The sequence below is a fragment of the Crinia signifera genome, chromosome 5 (assembly GCF_055691185.1).
Source record: "Crinia signifera chromosome 5, ASM5569118v1, whole genome shotgun sequence".
In the NCBI taxonomy this organism is placed as follows: domain Eukaryota; kingdom Metazoa; phylum Chordata; class Amphibia; order Anura; family Myobatrachidae; genus Crinia; species Crinia signifera.
In genome coordinates, this window is record NC_139221.1 from 87,930,014 (window position 1) to 87,952,527 (window position 22,514).

General features: G+C 41.4%; 1 protein-coding gene across 10 annotated transcripts in view; it reads left to right on the plus strand.

Annotated features, from left to right (window-relative positions):
* Window positions 1-22,514, plus strand: part of PTPRM (protein tyrosine phosphatase receptor type M) — a 647,098-nt gene that overhangs the window by 583,207 nt on the left and 41,377 nt on the right. For all 10 annotated transcript variants that reach the window (XM_083187611.1, XM_083187612.1, XM_083187613.1 and 7 more), the window contains one exon: window positions 18,554-18,651. In XM_083187611.1, coding sequence (XP_083043737.1) covers window positions 18,554-18,651 — 98 coding nt within the window. The remainder of the gene's footprint in view (window positions 1-18,553; window positions 18,652-22,514) is intronic.

A 22,514-nucleotide genomic window follows, 5' to 3' on the forward strand; every position in this document is an offset into this window, starting at 1 on the left:
TAGACTCAGGCCCTATACACATAAACACCTGCACAGAGACTAATGCGTTTAAACAAATAAAAATCTTTTCTTCTGAAATAGAGAAAACATGTCTTCTTCCTATAAGATACATAAGTAAAGGTTCAACGGGCAGCATATTGTTAAAACCTGTGACATTTGAAAGGCCAAATGTGATAAGGTTACAATTTCTATTTCACAACGAGTGCTTTCGAATCCTACCTTTAAAGGTGTGAAGAACACAGACATTCATCCCAATGTGAGTTCTTGGGCTAGGGCTTAGTCAGTGCTGTCAGAAGCCAGTCACATATAAGAGAGATGGTCTACTGCTTGGACTGTTATCGACATTGCAGGAGTCAGGACCCTCAAGATTTACCTAACTGCCGGTATTCCATACTTAACCATTTTAGATTTTTTTGTGCTGACTTGCCATTACCCAGGAGAGCAAGGAGGGCTATGGGTATGATTCAGTTCAATGCCTATGATGTGTCTTTCCAACTGCGTGCAAACACCATCATTGGCACATCACAATCATCTTTATTACCCCCCTTTTTTTATTTGCTCCATCCTGCTCTGTCATAAGCCCAACCAATATATAACGTGAGTACTGTAAATAAGTAGTACATAGTAAATAGCGAAGTACATACTGTATCTAGGGGGTAAGTTTATTTTTTACCTTTTCTTTTCCTATTTGATAAACATTGTTTGACAGTGTGGCATGAGCATATTCTCGTGGTGTTCATTCTCAAGATGGAGTTCTATTGAACATGGGATGTTTCTTATAGCAACCAATCAGATTCTATGTAGTATCCTCTAGAACAATGGTTCCCAACCTTTTATTTCTCTCCTGTACCCCTTGATTAGGCTTTTCATTTATGAGTAACCCCTCCTCTCAATTTGAAATAGCCACAGTACTTACGAGTGGAGTGGAAGTGAGTGATATGCGTGTCCTTTTACAACGCAACATGGTTCGTCTCCATGGAAATGGGAGACTTCTTCCTCCATCGGGAGACTTCTTCCTCTTCTTCCACCATAACCAATATTATTTTTAAGTACCCCCAACCAGTCTGCAGAGTACCTGCAGGCAGTGGCGGATTCGGGGGGGGGGGCACCCGGGCACGTGCCCCCCCTGTCATTTATTTTGTAGCTGAGGACCAGGGCTTTCCAACGAGCCCAGCCCCGTGTCTCTAGCCCCCCGGGAACCGGAGATATCGCCTGGCAAACCTGTAACGTTTTTTCCCCATAGGATAATATGGGAACCGTCAATTCCGACCCCCACCCAGTTCCGACAGCTGCCAGTTCCCGCCCTGGCATCACAGAAGCTTGTGGTCGATTTCATTCAATTCCAAATCGCTGGGCCTTCAATATGATACCAGGCTGGTCCAAATCGGTCAATCGGTTCCAGAGATATTGCGTGTAAACCGATTTTTTTATTTTTGAAATGTAATTTCATGGCTGTTCATGTTCTTTGAGGGCAGATTACTCTTGAACCAAACGTTCCAGTTTCACTGGACCAAAATCATTCAAAGCCCACTCAAAAGTTCTTCAATATAATACTTGTCTCATGTAAATGGGTCAGTTGGTTCCGAAGATATAGCCGGTTAAATTAGATAACTGGTTAAAGGGGGGAGGAGTGGTTTTCTCTCCCCCTCACACCAGAAAATGCAGGGACTAGGCTGGTGTAAAAGGGGCCAACCTGGGAATGCATTTTCTGGTGTGAAAGGGGTATTATTTCAAATAGCCGGGACCTGCAGTGCTCTGAATACAGCCAGGCTCTGCCACTGTCAGTGGCTATCACTTCTGCCTGGCGGTGGCTGTCCCCCATTTACCACGAGCATGTATTCCCCCTTGGCAATGAGCATGTAATCCCACATGGCAATGAGCATGGAACCTCTGGCAATGAGCATGGAACCCTTGGCAATGAGCATGTAGAGAAGCAGCACTTATGTAGCATAATTTTTAATAGGCATTATGGTGTTTGGCATAACACATAATGGACATAATAGCGTGTAACTTAACGTGTAATGGACATTATGGTGTAAATGTTTAATGTGAGCCTTTGGTGGACAATGTCCCTGTTTATGAAGTGTATTGTGAATTTTGGCTTAATCTGTGTGGCATTATGTGAATTCTGGCTCAATCCATGTGGCATTATGGGAATTTTGGCTCAATCCGTGTGGCATTATGTGAATTTTTTCCCAATCCGTGTGGCATTATGTGAATTTTGGCTCAATCCTGGTGGCATTATGTGAATTTTGGCTCAATCCGTATGGCATTTTATGCATTTGGCTCAATCCGTGTGGCATTATGTGAATTTTGACACAATCCATTTGGCATTAGGTGAATTTTGGCTCATTTCGTGTGTGTTATTATGTAAATTTTGGCTCAATCCATGTGGCATTATGTGAATTTTGACACAATCCATGTGGCATTATTTAAAATGGCTCAATCCATGTGGCATTATGTCAATTTTGGCTCATTCCATTTGGCATCATGTGTAAGGGGCAAGTATAATGGGGTCTAGTATTTTGTTGCATAATGTGTAGAAGTTGTATATGGTGTTGACACGCCCCCTGTTGAGTGGTCACACACCCTTTTCCAGAGCGCGCCTTTGGCGCGCACACAATTACATCCTTCACTTTTGTCGCCATGGTGGGCCTGCGTACTTTAAATGCCAGGGCCTATTTTTAATTCCATTCCCACCATCTTCTGCCGCTCTCTTAGCATGTACACTGGCACCACTAACATCGCCCCTCCCCCACCCAAACCCTTTTTTATCATGGTGCCCCCCCTGTCATTTTATCCTGGATCCGCCCCTGCCTGCAGGGGTAAGAGTACCTGGGGTTACCAACTCATCCCTTTAATTCGGGACACATATTTATTACACAGGTTCTGTGGTTGGATTTCACCTGGTTTTAAACTGACACACCTCAAGACTCCATTTCACCTGATTTTAAACAGCCACAGAACCTGTGTAATTAATATGTGTCCCGAATTAAAGGGATGAGTTGGTAACCCTAAGAATACCCCAGGTTGAGAGCCGCTGCTCTAGAACGTTCTAATAAATAAGTAGAATCTGATTGGCTACGACGGACAACAACCAATCTTCAATAGAACTCCCATTTTAGTAGATTTACCCCCGAGTGTTATTTTAGGCTGCCAATAGGTTAATCTTTTGGTTGAAAATGCTGGACTTCGGTGCCTGAACAGATTGTCTGTAACTACACTACATTTTAAAAACATTTGCTAATCCAAGCTTCAACATGACATATTTTTATCCAAAATCAATCACATTTTATGCACATGAGCAAATTACATTGTTTCTAATGCATATATAAGATTACATTATTAGCAGAGATTGATAGTCTCTTGTTATGTTCTCATTAGCATGATTACTAGAATAACTCACACATTACAATGCATTTACAAAAGAATAAGGTATTTAAAAGACAAATGTTTAAACTACAGTACTGTATCAGTTACTGTGTATCCTATTGTGCAGTTCCAGACACCTTCATTACACATTTTGGGCCTCATTCAGAGCCTCATTCAAAGAAGCTGTATCTGCAAGGGCGTAGGCTTTACACAGAAATCCAGTGGATTTACAGATGGATATTTTGAACCAAGGACAATTGTGCTGACAATGATGACAGTTGTCCTCGAATGTATTCCAAAGCAGCCAGGTTTTGATTTTTTAATCACTAAAAAGGAAAAGGAAAAGTACACACACACATGCACACACATATATATATATATATTTGTATACTAGGTGATTCATCGTGCCCTACGGGCGCTCTTCACACCGTCATAAGGGGCTGCGCCCCTTAATATGTGAACGTTTGTATTGTGAGAAATATGGTTAGAATTGTATGAAAGATGGCCTGTATTGCAATTTGAGTTATAGGTGAAATGTGTTAAATAGAGAGCATATGATTTGGAAGGGGGTGTGTATTGTTTTGTTTAATTAAAAAGCGGTTACAGAGTAAGATGTACATTGATAGTGTGGAGGGTACAGTGACATTTGTGGGTGTGGGGGGTGTGCTTGCATGCGTGTTGTTTAGGTGTGTGTGTGTGTGCAATAGTATAGTAGGGTGTTTTTGAGTCAGTGGCTCCCCACTGTCGGAGGTCACAAAACAGGAAAACAGGAGGCTGGGTAGTGATAGGGGTGTGTGGGCATAAGGGGGACTAAAGAGAAGGGTGGGGGACACTGTGCAGCTTCTGCCAGTGGGTGAGGGTCCAGCGAGGCAGCACAGGAGTACAGGATGGTGGCCCTGAGTCAGTGTCTCTTCCTACTGGGTGGGAGTTAGGGTGCATGAGAGCAGGAGGCTGGGCTATGAGGCATGATAGGGGTATGTGGGCAACACAGCGTCAGCGACTCCGCAGTGGTGGAAGTTACGGTTCAGGAAAGCAGGAAGCTGGTAGTGATAGTAAAGGTTTGCAGAGTAGGGATGGGCATTGGTGCAGACGCCATCGATGGTTGGCATTGATGGCGATTTTGCACCCTGCCATCAATAGTAGTAACATATTACTTGGATAACCATCGATTGTTGTAGCTATCGATGGCCATCCATTATATCTGACTGAATAGGCCGTGTGTCAATCAGAACTCGGTGGCGGGACTTCCGGGTGTGGGGGGGCGGAGCTATGCTCCGTAACCCGGCACCTTAAAAAAAATTGAAACTGGATCGGTTCTCCTTTGCCATCGATGTAGGGAAACCATCTGATCCTCCCATATTGATGGCAAAAGTATTCAACATCGGCCATAAACCATCAATGATTTAAAACTAAAACAACAATCCCACCAAAAGTAAATAAAGAAAACGGCCTTTCCTCACTGCAGCCTTACCCTATCCCTATATCTCTACCCTTCCATGTCATACTTACATTGGGAATGTTGGCTGTTGGGATTCCGGTGTTGGTTTTCAGGATTGTGTCAGGTTCTGTATACCAGCATCTTGTGCATCTGGATGCTGACTAAATCCCTTCATGAAGTATTTTATGGGTCTGTTCTAGGGAGCCGTGATCTTATCCACTAAGTTTGCCTTTCAGAAAATTAAGGATGTCTATGAGAAAAACATACTTTTTTACATACTTTTTTAATGCAGGTGGTGGCTGTGGATCTTCTGCGATGCCACACGTATACTTGACGGACTGTAAAGTTGGTATTTGTAGCAGTGTGTGTGGTGGTGGTGGTGGGGGGAGGTTTGTAGCTTGAAGTTTGGCTAGTGTTCCCGAGATGCCTTAAACCAGCCCTTAGTATTGTGTTGCATTGGTGTAATGTAAAACATCCCACCTTTCATTTGTGCTTGTTGCATGATCACGCTGCAAAGGGACTTATGAAGAAAATATTAATTCAGTTCTCAGTTGCCCCCTGTTTATTGTGCCGCAACCCTAAGCTTATACAGTAAACAACCAAACGAAGTAATAGCAAAGTGCTGGAAATTATTTGTCCCTGCTGCCGTCTAGAGGGGATACTCAACCCCTCTTTAGAAGAAAAAACAATAAATACAAAGTAGATGGCGCAAAGGGACACTATGGATACTTATTTTGGTAAAAATAAATATACAATTTTATCATATTTATAGATAGATAGATTGTGGTTAATAACTACTTATTAAATATTCCTTTGTGCTAGAAAACACTAAAAGCACATTAGGAATAGTGAATAGTGCTATGAATATAAATGTTTTTTTTATGTGATATATTTTGTTTTATTTAAATATCACCGGCCGGTGCTCTCACTTTTAAAAGTGTTCAAATTTTGTATTGACAAATAAAACTGTACATTTATTTTTACCAAAATAAGTATCCATAGTGTCCCTTTGCGCCGTCGACTTTGTATTTATTATACAGTAAACACAACTATTACAGTAGGTTCATTGACGGGTGACCATGTGTATAGCGACAAATAAATCTCTTCAATGCCCAGTGATTGCTCACTTGTTACACAGTGCCACAAAAATGTATTTACATGAAATAATTATGGCAGATAAACTATTTTTAGTTCTTAATGAAAAATAAATAAATAGACCAGTTGACATTGCACAGGGCATGTTGAATACCTGGGATCAGCAGGTACAACACAATGGGCAGTTTTGATAATCGTCTTTGGGGACAGCTATCCGCTGTGAAGATGTTTTAAGAGGTTGAAACTGTTTAGTCAGCTACAACGTTACTGCAGAATGTGCATTGTCAGTAAAGTTGTTGAATAGCTTGTGAAGATGATCTGTGGTAATAATAGCTATTAAATACCATGAGGAAAAGGGCCTACTATTGTTACACCAGGGTAGTGAGAAGATATAGACATGAAAAGAACAAATTAATAGCACTTCCACAAAGAAACGCCACGCAATGGAGCACTACAGTCATTTCGGAGATATAGATAGAAATGGATTATAATCTAGTGAGAAAAGGCTTTTTCCTAAAAGGTACCTTTCTTATAGTCAAAAAGACATATTGAGAAATAAGCAAAAGACTCCAGAGGTCATAACCCACGAATTGCAGATATATCCAGAGACCATTATTTTGTGCTCAGCTTGCAGAATAAAATGAAGCATTTCCACCTTCCTGAATACCTGAAGCTGCACTGTTTTATCAAATTAACAGATGGTAAACTGCTTGGGTTTGTTTGTAACTAAGAGAAGAACCTGTGCCGTGTTCATTGAAGAAAGACTTAGTTTGGTCAAAGGTTGACAGACAACAGAGATAAAGCGCTTACTGAAATGATGCGATCGCATGTAATGCAATTGGAACCGTTTATGGAAGTAAGAATGAGGAAAAGGGCAGATGGAGGAATGGGAAATGCAGGTCATCTGTTTCGTAACAATGTACAAGTGTTGTCAACTGTGAAATAGCTTTGCACAAGCAAACCTTCCTTGCTTTGGAACGTAGCTCACACCTCACGCTGTCACCATAAAATAAGACTGTGAGGAAAATTCTATCAGGGAAAAAATGTTCCCATAACATTTAAACGTTTTCTGGATTTTCCTGTGTTTTCCTATTGCCAGAGTCGGGCTAGTCCACAAACCTGCAGGGAGAAAAACCCCTGTTGGTCCCGCTGCCAGAGGGCCCCCCCACTACTAGGGATCGGGTTCCAGATTGTGCACTTTATTTATACATATGTTAGTTTACACTGTACAAGACTATGGCATATTTTCTGTGCATTAATCTGGTTAAATACCATGCATGGAATGTATTTATAAAGGGGCCCAGACTATAGACTCTCTAATAATTAGCCAAACCTCAGTATTTGCTAACCACACCCCCTCTGAAGACTGGCCACACCCCTAAACATAGGCCCCTATATAGAGGAGCTAGAATGCATAACCTTCGTGGCACAGTATTAGTGCTGCCTCCATTACTAGGTTACACATGGCATTTTGCAGTGGTTTGGAGGCACTTATATCATAGCTATGACTTGGTGGTCAATTATTTAAGGGTCACCAGCACAGGCAAAACCTGTGCTGCTGGCTACCAATCATAAACTATGGCGACAAACAGAAATGAACGCTCTCCACCAACCCATAGCTAACCCTAAGGAAGACAAGCAAACTTTACTCCATTTAATCATTATTGTTGAATTTCTCAATAAGAAACATTTGACTTAAGGGTGCTGTGTAAGAAATGCTGATACTCTAGGGCTCCATGATTTAAGAAAGTCAGGAACTGCTGCCCTATGCATTGCTAACCACGACCACATAGATGTGTGGGGAATTCCGATGTTATAACAAGACTACACAGTATAAAAATGCATGTCTAATTAATATTCTGACATTTTATCACAGCATGACGGTATGCAGGTTTGTGACCAACATTTTACAAGCTTGTTCCTACAGTGCCCCCTATAGGATAATATGGAAGCTTCCTCTTACAGTATATACAGTACATGTTAATGAGCAGGCAAATAAAATGCTGCCATCGATTTCACTGGACTATAAAAGAAAGGAAGAACAATGATTACTTACTAACATAATGAAGAAGTGTTTTGTAACCCACGGCAACCAATATGACATTTGCTCTCATTAATCTAACTTGTACTGGATAGATGAAAGCTTGCTGTTGATTGGTTCCTATGGGATACTGTTCTATTACGCACAATGTAGTAAATCACCCCAAGGTATAGAGTCTTCTGAAATCCATGGTTTTTTTTTACCTTAAATTTTTTTTCTATGTCATTTGACCATTTCTGGCTTCCTAACGCCCATACTTATCTTTGAGCTGGTAATTTAATGTGTAGAGGCTGGGAGAGATAATGGTGTCAGAAGAATACATTGCATGGTCAGGGATTAAAGGATTCCTCCTTTTTTTCAGTCAGTTTGACTTTTCTCGTTAAGGCCCTTATTCTGATCTGTGCGGATATTCCCGCATTCTTACGGAGCGGTCCGCACGCCACGGTGTTTTGCCGCATGCGGCCATCGTCCGTAGAAACGCCCACGTGTCCTCCGCATTCGGACGGACTCACTCTTTAAGAACAGGGCGTGTTTACGGACGACATACAAAGCATGCGTGTGCGGGAGAAACACTCCGATTCGGCACGGTATTACAGAGTATTACAGAGTATGCTCGGGAATACCGCATCCGAACGGGAGCCAAGCGGTGCTACCGCACGTAAGCGGAGGATTTACGCCAAACAACCCACTATGAAGTATCTTCTGCAAGACATCACATGACCCACTTATTCAATTACCTATCCTCATAAAAAACTGCTTATTTGGAATTGGATTCAATTAGATTCCAATATATCCTTACAAGCATGCCTAACACATGCATAGCACACATTAACCCTTACAGCAATTGAAGTGCAATGGTTTCAATTAAAGCACTGACAAGCGTCCTATTAGTGAGTAATGAGTAAAGGAGTAGATTGTATTGGGTTCAGGTGTTAATGGTTGTAGTCATTAGGCGTACGTTCGCCTACCGCATGAACGAGTGGTGTCCGCAAAGCAATAGTACACTTGTGGACACCGCACATTTCAGCCCTTTTTGCTCGCGTGCATTCGGAGTGGTTTCCGAATGTACGCCCCCCAACATAAGTGTACTCCCCCGTGTCCGCCCATGTTTCCGCCCCGTTTTGCCCACTTTGAAACTACGCCCATGTGTCATTCCGCATGACGCCCATAATACGCCCCTATTTCCCGACTGATTGCGGTGACCAGTTTTGGACGGGCTTTGTCCGAACTGGTACCGAGTCAAGGCGTGGCACATGCGCGTAGCGTTCTCCACGCATGCGCAGACGCCGTAAAGACGCGATCCGTAAGAACGCGGTAAAGTCCGCATCAATCAGAATAAGGGCCTAAGTGTCTGCAAAGTGTGTAATTATAGCATTGATCATGGGCAAGCCTCCTCTCTGCACCGCATTTCATTCCTGTAGCAGGAAAACTTTTGTTCAATTTTATCTCTTCAGTTAGGAATAAGGAGACGGAAAACATTTTTTTTTTACATTTAAACTTTGCAGCACCTATATGTTCATATTTATTTTAGTGTTTGAAAAATCTACATGAACATGGATTTCCCATTTGTTCAGTGTCAAGTAAACACAAGTATTATGCCAGTTCATAATGATTTATTTTACAGGTATTAATCACAGCAGAGATTCAGCAACCCGTAACTTAGATTTTGTACATGCATTTAGATTATATTTCCATCTATAATTCTGCAATTAATCATTTAATAAAGTGTATCTATCAAACAGTAGTGTTGTATCATGAGCCTAAAGCATTATATCCAATTATAAGACCATACAAATTTGCCCCATCATTTTTGACTTTTCTTCTTTTCTTTGACGCTGTGGGGGCATGGCCCAGAGGCTCTGTGAGCCCCCCTGGCTGTGGGAATAGACGCTGTGCGGCCATGCCGGCCGCAGGAGGGATGCGGGAACGTCCCCGCGGTAACTGGGACAGTTGGGAGGTAGCACTGGGAGGGGGGGGGTGTAGGATTACTAATCCTTACTGCTGAAAGATGCACTGATCTTCTAGAAGTCGTCCTAATGTTACCACAGAATCCAAGGGACAGCCCTGCAACCACTAAACCCAGGATTGGATTTAGTCACATGTGTCCAAATGATCAAAGGCCTATTGTGAGAAGGGGTGGAGCCATTGCTGTGTGGATGTGGCCAGAGCACAGTGGGCTTGAACAACGTTATACTATAAGCAGGGCTTAAAGTGGTCCCAGAGAGGTGATGGAACTCATTTCCCTTGCCACGGACCCCCCCCCCTCCCCCCAATTAGGTGGAGCCCCGGGTACTGCCAAGGTTTTCGGCACCCCATACCTCTTATATTTTATAAAGGGACAGTCATCTAAAAATAGTACTCTCAATTCAAATTATCCAAGACAGTAGCACAATCATATTCACATTACACCACATGTAGTGACCCTGATTCATGTTACAGCACAAAGTAGTGCCCCTTATTCACATTATGACACATAAGTGTCTCTTTTACATGTATGCACATAGTAGTATCCCTTGCACATAATGCCTACAGTAGTATTGCTTATACACATAATGAAAAGAAGAGATTGGTGTGTATTGCGCTGCTGAGTATATAGAGAAATTTAATCCAACCAGAAAAGACCACCGTGCAGAGACTGAACGACACGGACACACTGCTTAGTAAATTGCAAAATTTTATGGATTAAAAAAGCATCAAGATATACATACAATACAACAGAATAAAAAGAAATAAATTAAAAAATATATATATATATATGAATATATATGTTTGGTTGTATAACAACCGCACATATATATATAGAAAAGTATGAACAATACAGTATTTGTACAAAAACGAACAGGATAAAAATATATATAAGGGGGGGGGGGGGTTGGGGAGGATGAGTATATAGGCTATTTGGGTGTAAAGCCTGTTAATAAACAGTCCTTAGTAGGGATAAAATTGGAAGGTTATAGGGGGTGCTCCGCTGTAGAAATGCCACATATATGGTTTAAATAGCCAGAGAGTTAGTAAGCGGCTCACAAATGCTGTTATCCTTGTACTGGTTAGTGATGATTAGTGGAGTATAAGTCCAGACAGAGGTTATTGTGAAAAAAAGAAAATGATAAATTCAACAGTCAATTAGCTTGTTAGTGACATGCACTAGCGATAGTAATGAAGCTGGGTTCCACACAGACAGCTGTAGAAATGCAGCGATTAAATGCAGGGATTCTAGATTTTATCTCACCCTGTTATGCGGTGGTAATCAATAGCGATTTCTCGGTCTGTTGGTTGCTCCGTTGCCACAGGGGGAAGAGGGCGGCCGGTAGTTGTCCTCTAAGGGTCACCTTTCGCAAGGTGCGGGCGGCTGGTGCTATCTTCCTGGGTGGACGGAGCGTCCGAAATTGTACAGGCGGCAGTGTAGAGGAATAAGCGCTTGTTCAGGTGGAACGCCAGGGAGCTGTGAATACAGCGTGTTAGCGGGCGGCAGCGTGTAGCCCCTACGTCCAGGTATAATGACGTCAACGCGTTTCGTCTCCTCTGTATCGTGGAGACTTTCTCCGTCTTGAGAAAGTCTCCACGATACAGAGGAGACGAAACGCGTTGACGTCATTATACCTGGACGTAGGGGCTACACGCTGCCGCCCGCTAACACGCTGTATTCACAGCTCCCTGGCGTTCCACCTGAACAAGCGCTTATTCCTCTACACTGCCGCCTGTACAATTTCGGACGCTCCGTCCACCCAGGAAGATAGCACCAGCCGCCGGCACCTTGCGAAAGGTGACCCTTAGAGGACAACTACCGGCCGCCCTCTTCCCCCTGTGGCAACAGAGCAACCAACAGACCGAGCAATCGCTATTGATTACCACCGCATAACAGGGTGAGATAAAATCTAGAATCCCTGCATTTAATCGCTGCATTTCTACAGCTGTCTGTGTGGAACCCAGCTTCATTACTATCGCTAGTGCATGTCACTAACAAGCCAATTGACTGTTGAATTTATCATTTTCTTTTTTTCACAATAACCTCTGTCTGGACTTATACTCCACTAATCATCACTAACCAGTACAAGGATAACAGCATTTGTGAGCCGCTTACTAACTCTCTGGCTATTTAAACCATATATGTGGCATTTCTACAGCGGAGCACCCCCTATAACTGTCCAATTTTATCCCTACTAAGGACTGTTTATTACCAGGCTTTACACCCAAATAGCCTATATACTCATCCTCCCCAACCCCCCCCCCCCCCTTATATATATTTTTATCCTGTTCGTTTTTGTACAAATACTGTATTGTTCATACTTTTCTATATATATGTGCGGTTGTTATACAACCAAACATATATATTCATATATATATATTTTTTAATTTATTTCTTTTTATTCTGTTGTATTGTATGTATATCTTGATGCTTTTTTAATCCATAAAATTTTGCAATTTACTAAGCAGTGTGTCCGTGTCGTTCAGTCTCTGCACGGTGGTCTTTTCTGGTTGGATTAAATTTCTCTATATACTCAGCAGCGCAATACACACCAATCTCTTCTTTTCCTTATTTTTATCTTGCTATTTGTGGGCACAGGCAAACCCACAGGTGTGTTCTGCAGCAGCTGTCATATACTTGCTATAAAATAACTATCTGAGTGTTGCTCATTTACATAGGACCTACAGATAAAAGCGCTGGGGTTCCTGCTAGCCACTGATTGGCCTATTCCCAATCTAGCGGCCTGCCGGATATAATTCCATTTTTATACACATAATGCCCACATCAGTAGTACCCCTAGCAAAAAATGTCCACAGTAAGTGCCCATTTCATATATCTGACATATGACACATATTTGTCCCTTTCCGTCCAGCAGTTACCTTTCTTCTCATCTTCACCTCAGCAGTGTTGACAGCATGATATCACATACGCTGTGCCAGAAAAGGCAGCCGCTGGGACCGGCTCTTCTGTTGGAATTACTGTCGAGGGCTATGGTGGAGGTGGAACTCAGTTCCCCCTACCATTACAGGTGGGGGAACTCAGTTCCACCGAGTTCCCCCTCACTTTAACCCCTGACTATAAGCAAAGTTTTGTTGACATTTCGTCAGTGATGATGAATGTCGACGTAGTAAGCATGCTGATGTGAATAGTATGACCATGTTCACATTCTCTTGTCAACGTTATGGATGTGGATAATTTGACTACACCCAGATCATTCTGGTATTACCTTACTTCTACATCAATTAAAAATATAAATGAGGCTAGGCCAGCAGTGCATTATCAATAATGTGTAAATAGTTTAAGTTAATGAGGATTGTGGTCTTAAATAGAAGTAGACAGTTTACTTTGTGCACCATGTTCTTTTCATCAGCATTCACCGCTGGCATTCAAAAGTCAGTCAATGGGTCATTTCAGTTTAGATCAGTAATGCTAGACATACACAGTCAGATAATGAAATATGCCTGACAGACCAGTAGACTTTTTATCTGGGACCCAGACACCCATCAGGTAGCATGGGAAGGAACTAGGGAAATGCCACTTGTCAGCAGTGTCCGTGCATACAATGCCCAATGCAGCTGATTTGCAGCTTACACAATATTGGACGGACATGCTGGACGATTCAGCATGTCTGACTTGTCAACTTTTTGGGATCAGTCGTGAGCATACACAGCACAAATATACCGGCAGATCACCCGGATAATTGTATAATCTATGGCCAGCTAAGAGTTACATTCTTTAATAGTTATTCTTGTTCGCTGTAATATAACTTGGCAGGCAGCCAGCACTACTTGCCGTTTGCTATATTCTCACAAGAATGTTTCATCTTGCAGCAGAACAGTTAGTGCTTTGAGAAGCTGATGCATTTTTTGTTTGCTTTTTATTGTGTTAAAGATTTTATTTTTGTTCAGATTTGAGTGCAGTCCTTTAGGGTTCATACACAAGAGCAGTGGAAAATATTAGTTGAATCGTTTTTAAAGAATGGCAGTTTATCCTCATTTTAACCGAGTGTTTCATACAGTTTCACATCCTATTTAAAGCATGTTCACTAACAGGTCTAAAGCCCTTTACACACTAGAGGCCAGATGCACTAAGCTTCAAAAGTGATAAAATGGAGAGTGATAACCAACCAATCAGCTCCTGCCTGACATTTTTCAAACACAGCCTGTGACATGGTAGGTAGGAGCTGATTGGCTGCCTGTTTATCACTCTCCATTTTATCACTTTTGAATCTTAGTGCATCTGGCCCTATATGAGAAATGAAAATATATACCTCAAAAAGGCCATTCTCTATGATATATATATATATATATATATATATATTTGTTAAAGTCTAGTGTATACACTCAGTATCGTTAATGATGCACGCTTCCATGCATCGTTGACGACATCCTCCGTCTGCTGAACATGTAGGCCAATTTTGACTATATAGTCAATGACCCACATGTCCAGCGGCTCCTGGTGAGGTCACTGCAGGGGCATGACTCCCAGAGGCAATGGAGACTCCTGCCTCTGGGCTCCAAGCCCTAAACGGGCACCTGCTGGTTTACAATGGGATCCAAGTATGACTGCAGCTCTTCCAGTGGAGTTCTGTGGTGCACCCGCTGCTGCTCCAGAGTTAACTGGCTCTGTCCAAGGAGCCCTGCTAACACCTGGAATAGAGGACAGGACAGTTCCTGCCGGGTTCCACTCAGTCTGCACCACAGCAAGCAATGGTGCACCCACAGTTGCTGTCGGACAGTGAGATGGGACCCCCTTAATGAATGTTGATTCATGCTGCAGACAGCTGAACCTTGTGAGTCTAACCCTGACACACCAGCCATTGTCAAATCTTTTTTTTTAAGGAGAGGGGACACCAAATTTAGTCCATTTAGACTGGGTGAACTTCCGCCTCTGAGTCACTGAACATCGTTTGCCCTGGAGTTCAGGGGGAAACACTTCCGATATTACTCATAGAGCATATTGGTTAGTGTGTATGGGGCTTAAGCCTTCCACAGCAGTGTTATGTACAATGAGGCTGTAATAATGGCGGTCTTCCCAGTTCTTTTTGTTGCTAAAATTAATCAGAATTAATCTTCTCATTGGATCCTGAAGGAAACATATTTTTGAAAACCTACAACAAATATGACCTAAATTTTTTTTAAAGTTATATAATCCAAAAATCAATTCTCAATTCTTCCTCATTTCCATGGAGATTTTCAGAGTAATGCTGAACAGTAACAGTGGAGTCCTTAGCTTGAAGCTCTATGAAATAATATAAATGTAATTATTTTATATGATACATAGAAAACATAACACTGCATTTTTTTGGGGTATTGTCTATAACGGATGGAGTGAAAATCCCGGCGGTCGAAATACTGATGCCACAATCCCGACTGCCGCAATCCCGACTGCCGCAATGCCAGCAATTTCTCCTTCTAGTGAGAATAAAATAGTGTGCCAAGCGTAGCGAGGCACGGGGCCCACTGCATAGCGAGCGCAGCGAGCCGGCAAGGGGGGGGGGCATCCACGGCCCCTCCTTGTCTGTATTTCGGTGGTCGGTATTCCAGCATCTGTATTTCGACCGCCGGGATACCGACCGCCGGGATTTCGTACCTCGCCCGTCTATAATAATTACAGTATGTTTGTAAGCAATTGAGCTCCCCCTATAGACTTGAAGTTACATAACCTATGTAAGAATGGAGGTGGCTTGCATTCCTGATTAGGCTATTTATTGTTTTTTTACAGGATTAATGGATATAATGTATTTCTTTTTGTAATATATTTCAGTAGAGAGATTTTTATTTTATGTCAGTTGCCTGGTGTAAACTAGGCAGAAATTCCAAACAGATATATATATGCCTGTTTCCCATGGTACATAATTAATTAGAACCAAAAATATATTATTTTATTCTCGCCAGTAGAAGGATTACAAGCGTGTGTACAGATAATCAATGTCTCAGGCAGAAAACAGAAGCCAAATAAAAGATTCCCCAAAGAAAAATATGATAAAACATAATTTTATCATATTTTTCTTTGGGGAATTTTTTATTTGACTTTGATTTCTGTTTTCTTTTCAAAATCTTTTTTTAACCCGTAGAGGCTAAAAATGTGTAATTGACTAATTGAGTTTAGTAGCAATGGCTTGCATGAGGTGGCTCCGTACTGCATGTACGGAGCAAGTGGGCAGGATGACTTCACTGAACGATATTCAGCTTGCACTACATTATTTACCCACATGTTCCACGGAAATCGGTAACGATATCTCTCGTGGAGCGAATCGTTTATTGTGCTCCCAGCTTAAGTTGCCCACTACAGATGATGTATGTAATGTATGTAATATTGAGGAATGGTCATTTTTTTGCCCAGACAATAAGCCAATCCTGCTTTTCTTCTAGAATTTTCACAATATACTAACAATATAGACATAAATGTAATAATTCAACTTGAAACTAATGATTGAACAAACAACATTTAATTTATTTATTTAATGTGGTGTAAATAATAGATGAGTGATAGAAAAACTGAATGCGTATACGTCCTGCTCTCTACAGTCCACACTCAAGAATAGTACTTAAGTTCTGATTTACAGATAGCTCTAATTCGCACCTACTCTGCATGCTTTACTACATTTTCATTTCTACCAAAGACAAGTGATTCAATAATCATTTATTCCATTGTCAACCTGAAAGGAAGATTAAGCATTAGAGCAGATCTACACGTGAAGCAAGACTTTGGCGGTTTTGAAACTCCTTGAAGCTGATGCTGGCTGCACTCAGACTGATCATGTATTAGACAGGGAGCGTGTAATGACATTCTTGTGCAGGCTCTCCCAGCATTGATTGCAATCCATGTTATGCAGTACATGGGCCGCCAGTGCAAAGTGGAAACTATACTGTTGGCCGATTGTTATATAGCCTTGAGAACAAGGTATACTTCTACTGATTGCAGCAGACTTAAGCAAGTCTGTCATTTTCTGGGCTATCGCCTAATGTGCAATCCTTCTGTGTTATTATTGTAGTGGCATATCGCTTTTTTGTCTCTCCCAATCTGTACTGTTTTTATCTGGATTCTTTCCAGTTTAACCATATCAGGATGCAGTATGTCAGTTTGTTTCCCCCACAGATACTTGATACTGTATATGATAACTGGAATATAGAAATATCATAGAATATATTTTTTTTAAAATGTTGGTATTTAAAAAAAAAAATCAACATGTGCAGTGCCCTAAAAGAGCATCCCATATAATCAAAGGCTAATGCTAGGTACATACCAGCAAGGGCGTAACTACCATAGGTGTAAGGGGTGCAGCTGCTATGGGGCCCAGAGCTGAAGAGGGCCCATATTTGCTGTCTTACAAACTTTTGCTATGGGGCCTACCAATATCTAGTTACGCCTCTACATACCAGAATGATCATGATTGTGAGCAGATCAGTCGGTGACTGTACGATGGTCACACGATCTGCTGGAGCACATGATCTGCTCACTTTCTGCATCTGATCCATATCTGTACCCAGTTGATGGGGTCGTTTTCAAATCCTGACTGCAGCAGGTAGGATCTGCAAAATGACCAGCGGGGACGCGCATTATATTGGAATCCAATCTAAATCATGTTCAAACATGCCCAATTTACATACAATCGTTCAAGATTGCATCGAAATTGGTGGAATTGAGGCCAAATCGTTCTGATATGCACCCAGCATAATGCTGCTCCTCACCTTCCAGTGTTGTGCCCGCATTCAGGAGGCCACTAGATGTGGCACTGACATTAGTTTTATTTTGTGCCATCATTTTGACTGGTAACTAGTTTATATATTATTATTATTTATTAGCAGTTATTTATATAGCGCACACATATTAAACTGCACTTTACAGAGTCTACCTGGAGAAAATCCATGCAAGCACAGGGAGAATGTACAAACTCCACAAGTTAGGGCCATGGTGGGAATAGAACCCTTGACCTCAGTACTGTCATGCACCGTCCATCCTGTCCAATATATAATCTATATATAATACATATATGGGGTCATTATAGATTGTTTATTAACAGGTTCTTATATAGCGCACACATATTCCGCAGCACTTTACAGAGAATATTTGAACATTCACATCAGTCCCTGCCCCAGTGGAGCTTACAATCTATATTCCCTACCACATGTACACGCACACACAGACATTCTAGGGTTAGTAGCCAAATAACCTACCAGTATATTTTTGGGTTGTGGGAGGAAACTTTGAGTACTCAGAGTAAACCCACGCAAGTACGGGGAGAATATACAAACTCTGCACAGTTAAGACATGGTGGGAATCGATCCCATGACCTCAGTGTTGTGAGACAGTAATGCTAATTTTCATACATTACTCAGATATAATCATATTCCTGATATACTTAAGGATAGTTACAATAACTGTGCGGAATTATAGATTTATTTACAATAAATTGCAAAAGGAACAAAATTACTTTCCAGAGAAAATTGTTACATGAGCATAATATTTATTTTTAAAACATGTATTATTATTATTATTATTCACAGCAAAATGCAGTCTATAACTTGCAGTTGTGTTTAGCACTATGCTGTATGCTTATTATTACTAGCTTCCAGATTTCTTAGTTCTAAAGGACCTGGTCATGTTTATATATCTCTTCTTGTGTATGTGTGCGCAGGACCCATGCAAGAAACTGCATATGACTTCTGGAGGATGGTATGGCATGAAAACACAGCCAGCATCGTCATGGTAACCAACCTGGTCGAAGTGGGCAGGGTAAGTACTATATTTACATTGCATTGATGTTTTGGGTTGATATATTTTATAGAATGTTCGTCATAAATGTCTCAACTGTCTCAACTCCAAAAGACAAATTAAACTGGGCTTAAATTCCTAGACCAGTGGTTCACACCCTATAGTATCCTAATAATTTTCACTGTATCACTAAGTGAAAAGTTTTTTAGGGGCATACAGTATACATCAATGATTTGCGTGAGATACAGTGGAGAGAGATACAGTACCAACTATTCAGCTCCCAACTGTCATTTTTCAAACACAGTCTGTAATGTGGCAGTTAAAGGATAATTGGGGCAGCACGGACGGTGTAATGGTTAGCATTACTGCCTCACAGCACTGAAGTCAAGGATTAGATGGCCCTAACTGTGCAGAGTTTGTATATTCTCCCCGTGCTTGCGTGGGTTTCCTCCGGGTACTCATGTTTCCTCCCAAAATCCAAAAATATACCGGTAGGTGAATTGGCTCCCAACAAAATTGTGTGTATGTGTACATGTGGTAGGGAATATAGATTGTAAGCTCCACTGGGGCAGGGACTGATGTGAATATTGAAATATTTTCTGTAAAGCGCTGCGGAATATGTGTGCCCTATATCAATAACTAAATATTTAGTTGGTACTTTATTCTCTCCAAGCATGCATGTATGCATATGCCTCTTATTGAGAAATTCAAGGGAAGAAAAATAAAAAAAAATTAAGTAAATAGTGTTTATATGTCATGCTTAATTTACTTGCTCTACACAGTGACAGGAGACAGGTGCTGCATGTAATGTTACAGTGCAGCACCTGTCTCCTGTTACTGAGCAGGAGCTGGAATTGTGGTATCACCTCGCAGCAGCAAACCTCTAGTGACACCACTGTGTAAGCTATGCATAGACTTTGATGAGAGCTGCAGGGTATATGTGCTCACTGACCATTATAGTCTATGGGAGCCGACCTGCAATTCATACATTGCAACATTGCGGTCCCGCTAAAGAACACTGCTCTGTGCAGCAATGCTGTAGTGGTATACCGTACATCTGATGTGCCTTTGTTATTTTGCTCCCAATTCTGAATGCACCTCAGTGAGAGCTTCTATTTACCATTAATTGGTTTGAAATTGTGTTTCTAATCACGCTGAGCACTAAAAGCATTCAACTTTCCCAATAACAAAAGAAATAATAGACAAAAGTTCCACCTGTCCTTGATATCTTTAGAACATTGTAAGCATCATAAAGTGTATAAGTCACTGACCACTCAGAAATGCCATATGAAAAAGTCCATGCTAAAATTCACGAACATGCTTTCAAATTTATTAGTGCAAGGTTGAAATGTCAGATTGTGCTATCAAGGGTGATGAACAAAGAAGTGCACAGTAATCATAGGATTCACAGAATATAACATTGAAAAGATGTGGAATTTGGCTGACATGAAGGAGAGACTGTGATTGTGTTGTTGCTGTGTTACAAATTCAATGGAGGTACATGCGTGCGGGTGGGTGTTATTGCCAGGGCCGGATTAAGGACCTAATGGGCCTGGAGCTGGAAATGTTATGAGAAGTGAAGAAGGTGAGGCCAGTGCTATGTAGGCATGTAGAACCAATACACTATAAGTCTCATTTAATATATATAAGTAAACATTTTTGCATAAATGTGTAAAATAGGAATACAATTTTAATTCTTCTGATTTATGGCCAACCATTGGCCAGCGAGTGTCTGCCTGGTGATCATCATTCTGTCATGATGGTGGACCTATTTTTATGTGGAGGCCTGGAGTTGCAGCTCCATCTGCCTCATTGTTAACCTGGCCCTGGTTATTGCCATTTAGATATACAGAGTCACCCACCAGTGTAATTAGACCTCTCCGATTACATTTTGAGATTGGTGGTATTCCTTTAAAGTTCCTATTTTACAATTGTGTATCTTTGCATACCTCCCAACTTTATAAAGATGGGCGGTGGGACCCCCGTGTGCAATTTAGGGGCGAGGCCTAGGGAGCGTGGAGTGCAAATTGCGTCACTCCCACAAGGCCATGCCTTGTTTTGTCACTCTAGGGGCATGGCCAGTGCTGTGCGAGCTACTGTCCATTCCCCAAGCCCCTTTGCTGTCCATTCCCCAAGTCCCATCTATTCACCGCTGCTCTGCTGGGCCAGAGCAGCAGGAGGCAGAGAACTACCAACTGCCCACCCCCACCGCAAGACACTACCGGTAAAAAATTGGGCGGTCCTGCGAAAATCAGGATAGTTTAGAGGTATGTCTTTAGTACTTGTGAAAGAACTGAGTAATCCTTATGCCTGGCCTTTCTCTTTAGAGCAAGAACAAGTAGGGTTCTGGAATCTGCACTCAGTAGTATAATTTATACCCTATATTGTCGGGTATTCACCGCTATACAATTTGCTTTGTCATGTAGCGGGGGTGCTATCCTGACCAACTGTAAGTCAGTAGTCAAAAATATTGAAGGGAGGAAAAAGACAGTTTTTTGTGGATGCACTCCTGGTTTTACAGAAATATCATTAATCAAATAATTTTCTTTTTATATTATTAAATATAAAATTGTGGGAACCCCTATCGTCTTTAATGTTATGAACTGTGACATGGGGTGGACCACAAAAGTGTGCGAAATTTGAAGAGGTTAAAATATCCCAACATACATATATACACAGTGATAAGAAAGAAAAATTGGTGTTGGACAGATTTTTAAAACGTGTAGGCAGGTTTCATAGGATGTTTTGGTACTTCTTTACTTTCACGGCGCCAGCATGGCGCCGCGCGTCAGAGTCCCCTTGCGGGGCTCGCTTCGCTCGCCCACGCTGCGGGCTCGGTGGCTCGATACGCTCGCCACGCTAATTAAAATCAACTCCATGCCAACATGGATAGTGGAGGTATGAACTATCCATGTTGGCATGGCGTTAACTTAGTTTATTTTACTTAATTAGTGGCGAGCGTAACCCGGAAGTACGCGCGGCGCCATGCTGGCGCCGTGAAAGTAAAGAAGTACCGATGTTTTTGTTTTATTGATAATTGGGTGGTATTCCCATATGTAGACAATTTATATACTTCCACTCTTGTTAATATTTCAATACACTGTTGTTGTTATCCTTGTTGTTACAAGGGGATATGGAAGTTGGTTCTAGGGTTTTATCTTGGTAGTGAATAAATTCACTTATTTTGCCAACCCATATGTCCAACTGACACACCTGTGGATTTTTTAGAGAGAATACAGTTAGATATATTTGTTTGGGGGTAAGCCTTTCAGCTTTTATTTTGCTGTGCTGGTAAGTGTTTTAGCCTTAGAATTGGCACTATATTGCACTTTATAATTTACACATATGTATTCTGAGTCACATGTATTTAATTGTACAGTTGTTGTTTTATTCTTTTATCTCTGAGAGTATACACTATCACAATTATACTGTGAGTTTCTATCACCTAAAGTTGTTAAGTCTGTGGAGCGATATCTTTGTGTTTGAACAGGCTGTGTAACTTGGCCGTATATTAGGCTCTATATCACATAAATGTTATAAGCCGTGTTCAAGTCTCTTATTATTTTTGCCTATTTAGCTGTTTATATCAGCATTTGGCATATGGTAGCGTGTGTATCGGGTGTGCGGTCTGGCCGTGAATCTGGCTCTATGTCACACTTTTATTATATGCCCGAAATTTTATCCTCCTCAGTTTTATAAGTTGTGCCTTTTAAGCTGTATTATAGTCAGCATATGGCAATTGGTGAGATTGGTAATTATAGCCTTAATTTTGGCTTAATTTCACAGTACATTGTTGTATAATGTTACACTGTATTTTATCTCAGGTTTGTGTTCAAGTGAGAAATTCTTATGAGACTTGATACTTTGTGTAAACTCTAACTGTA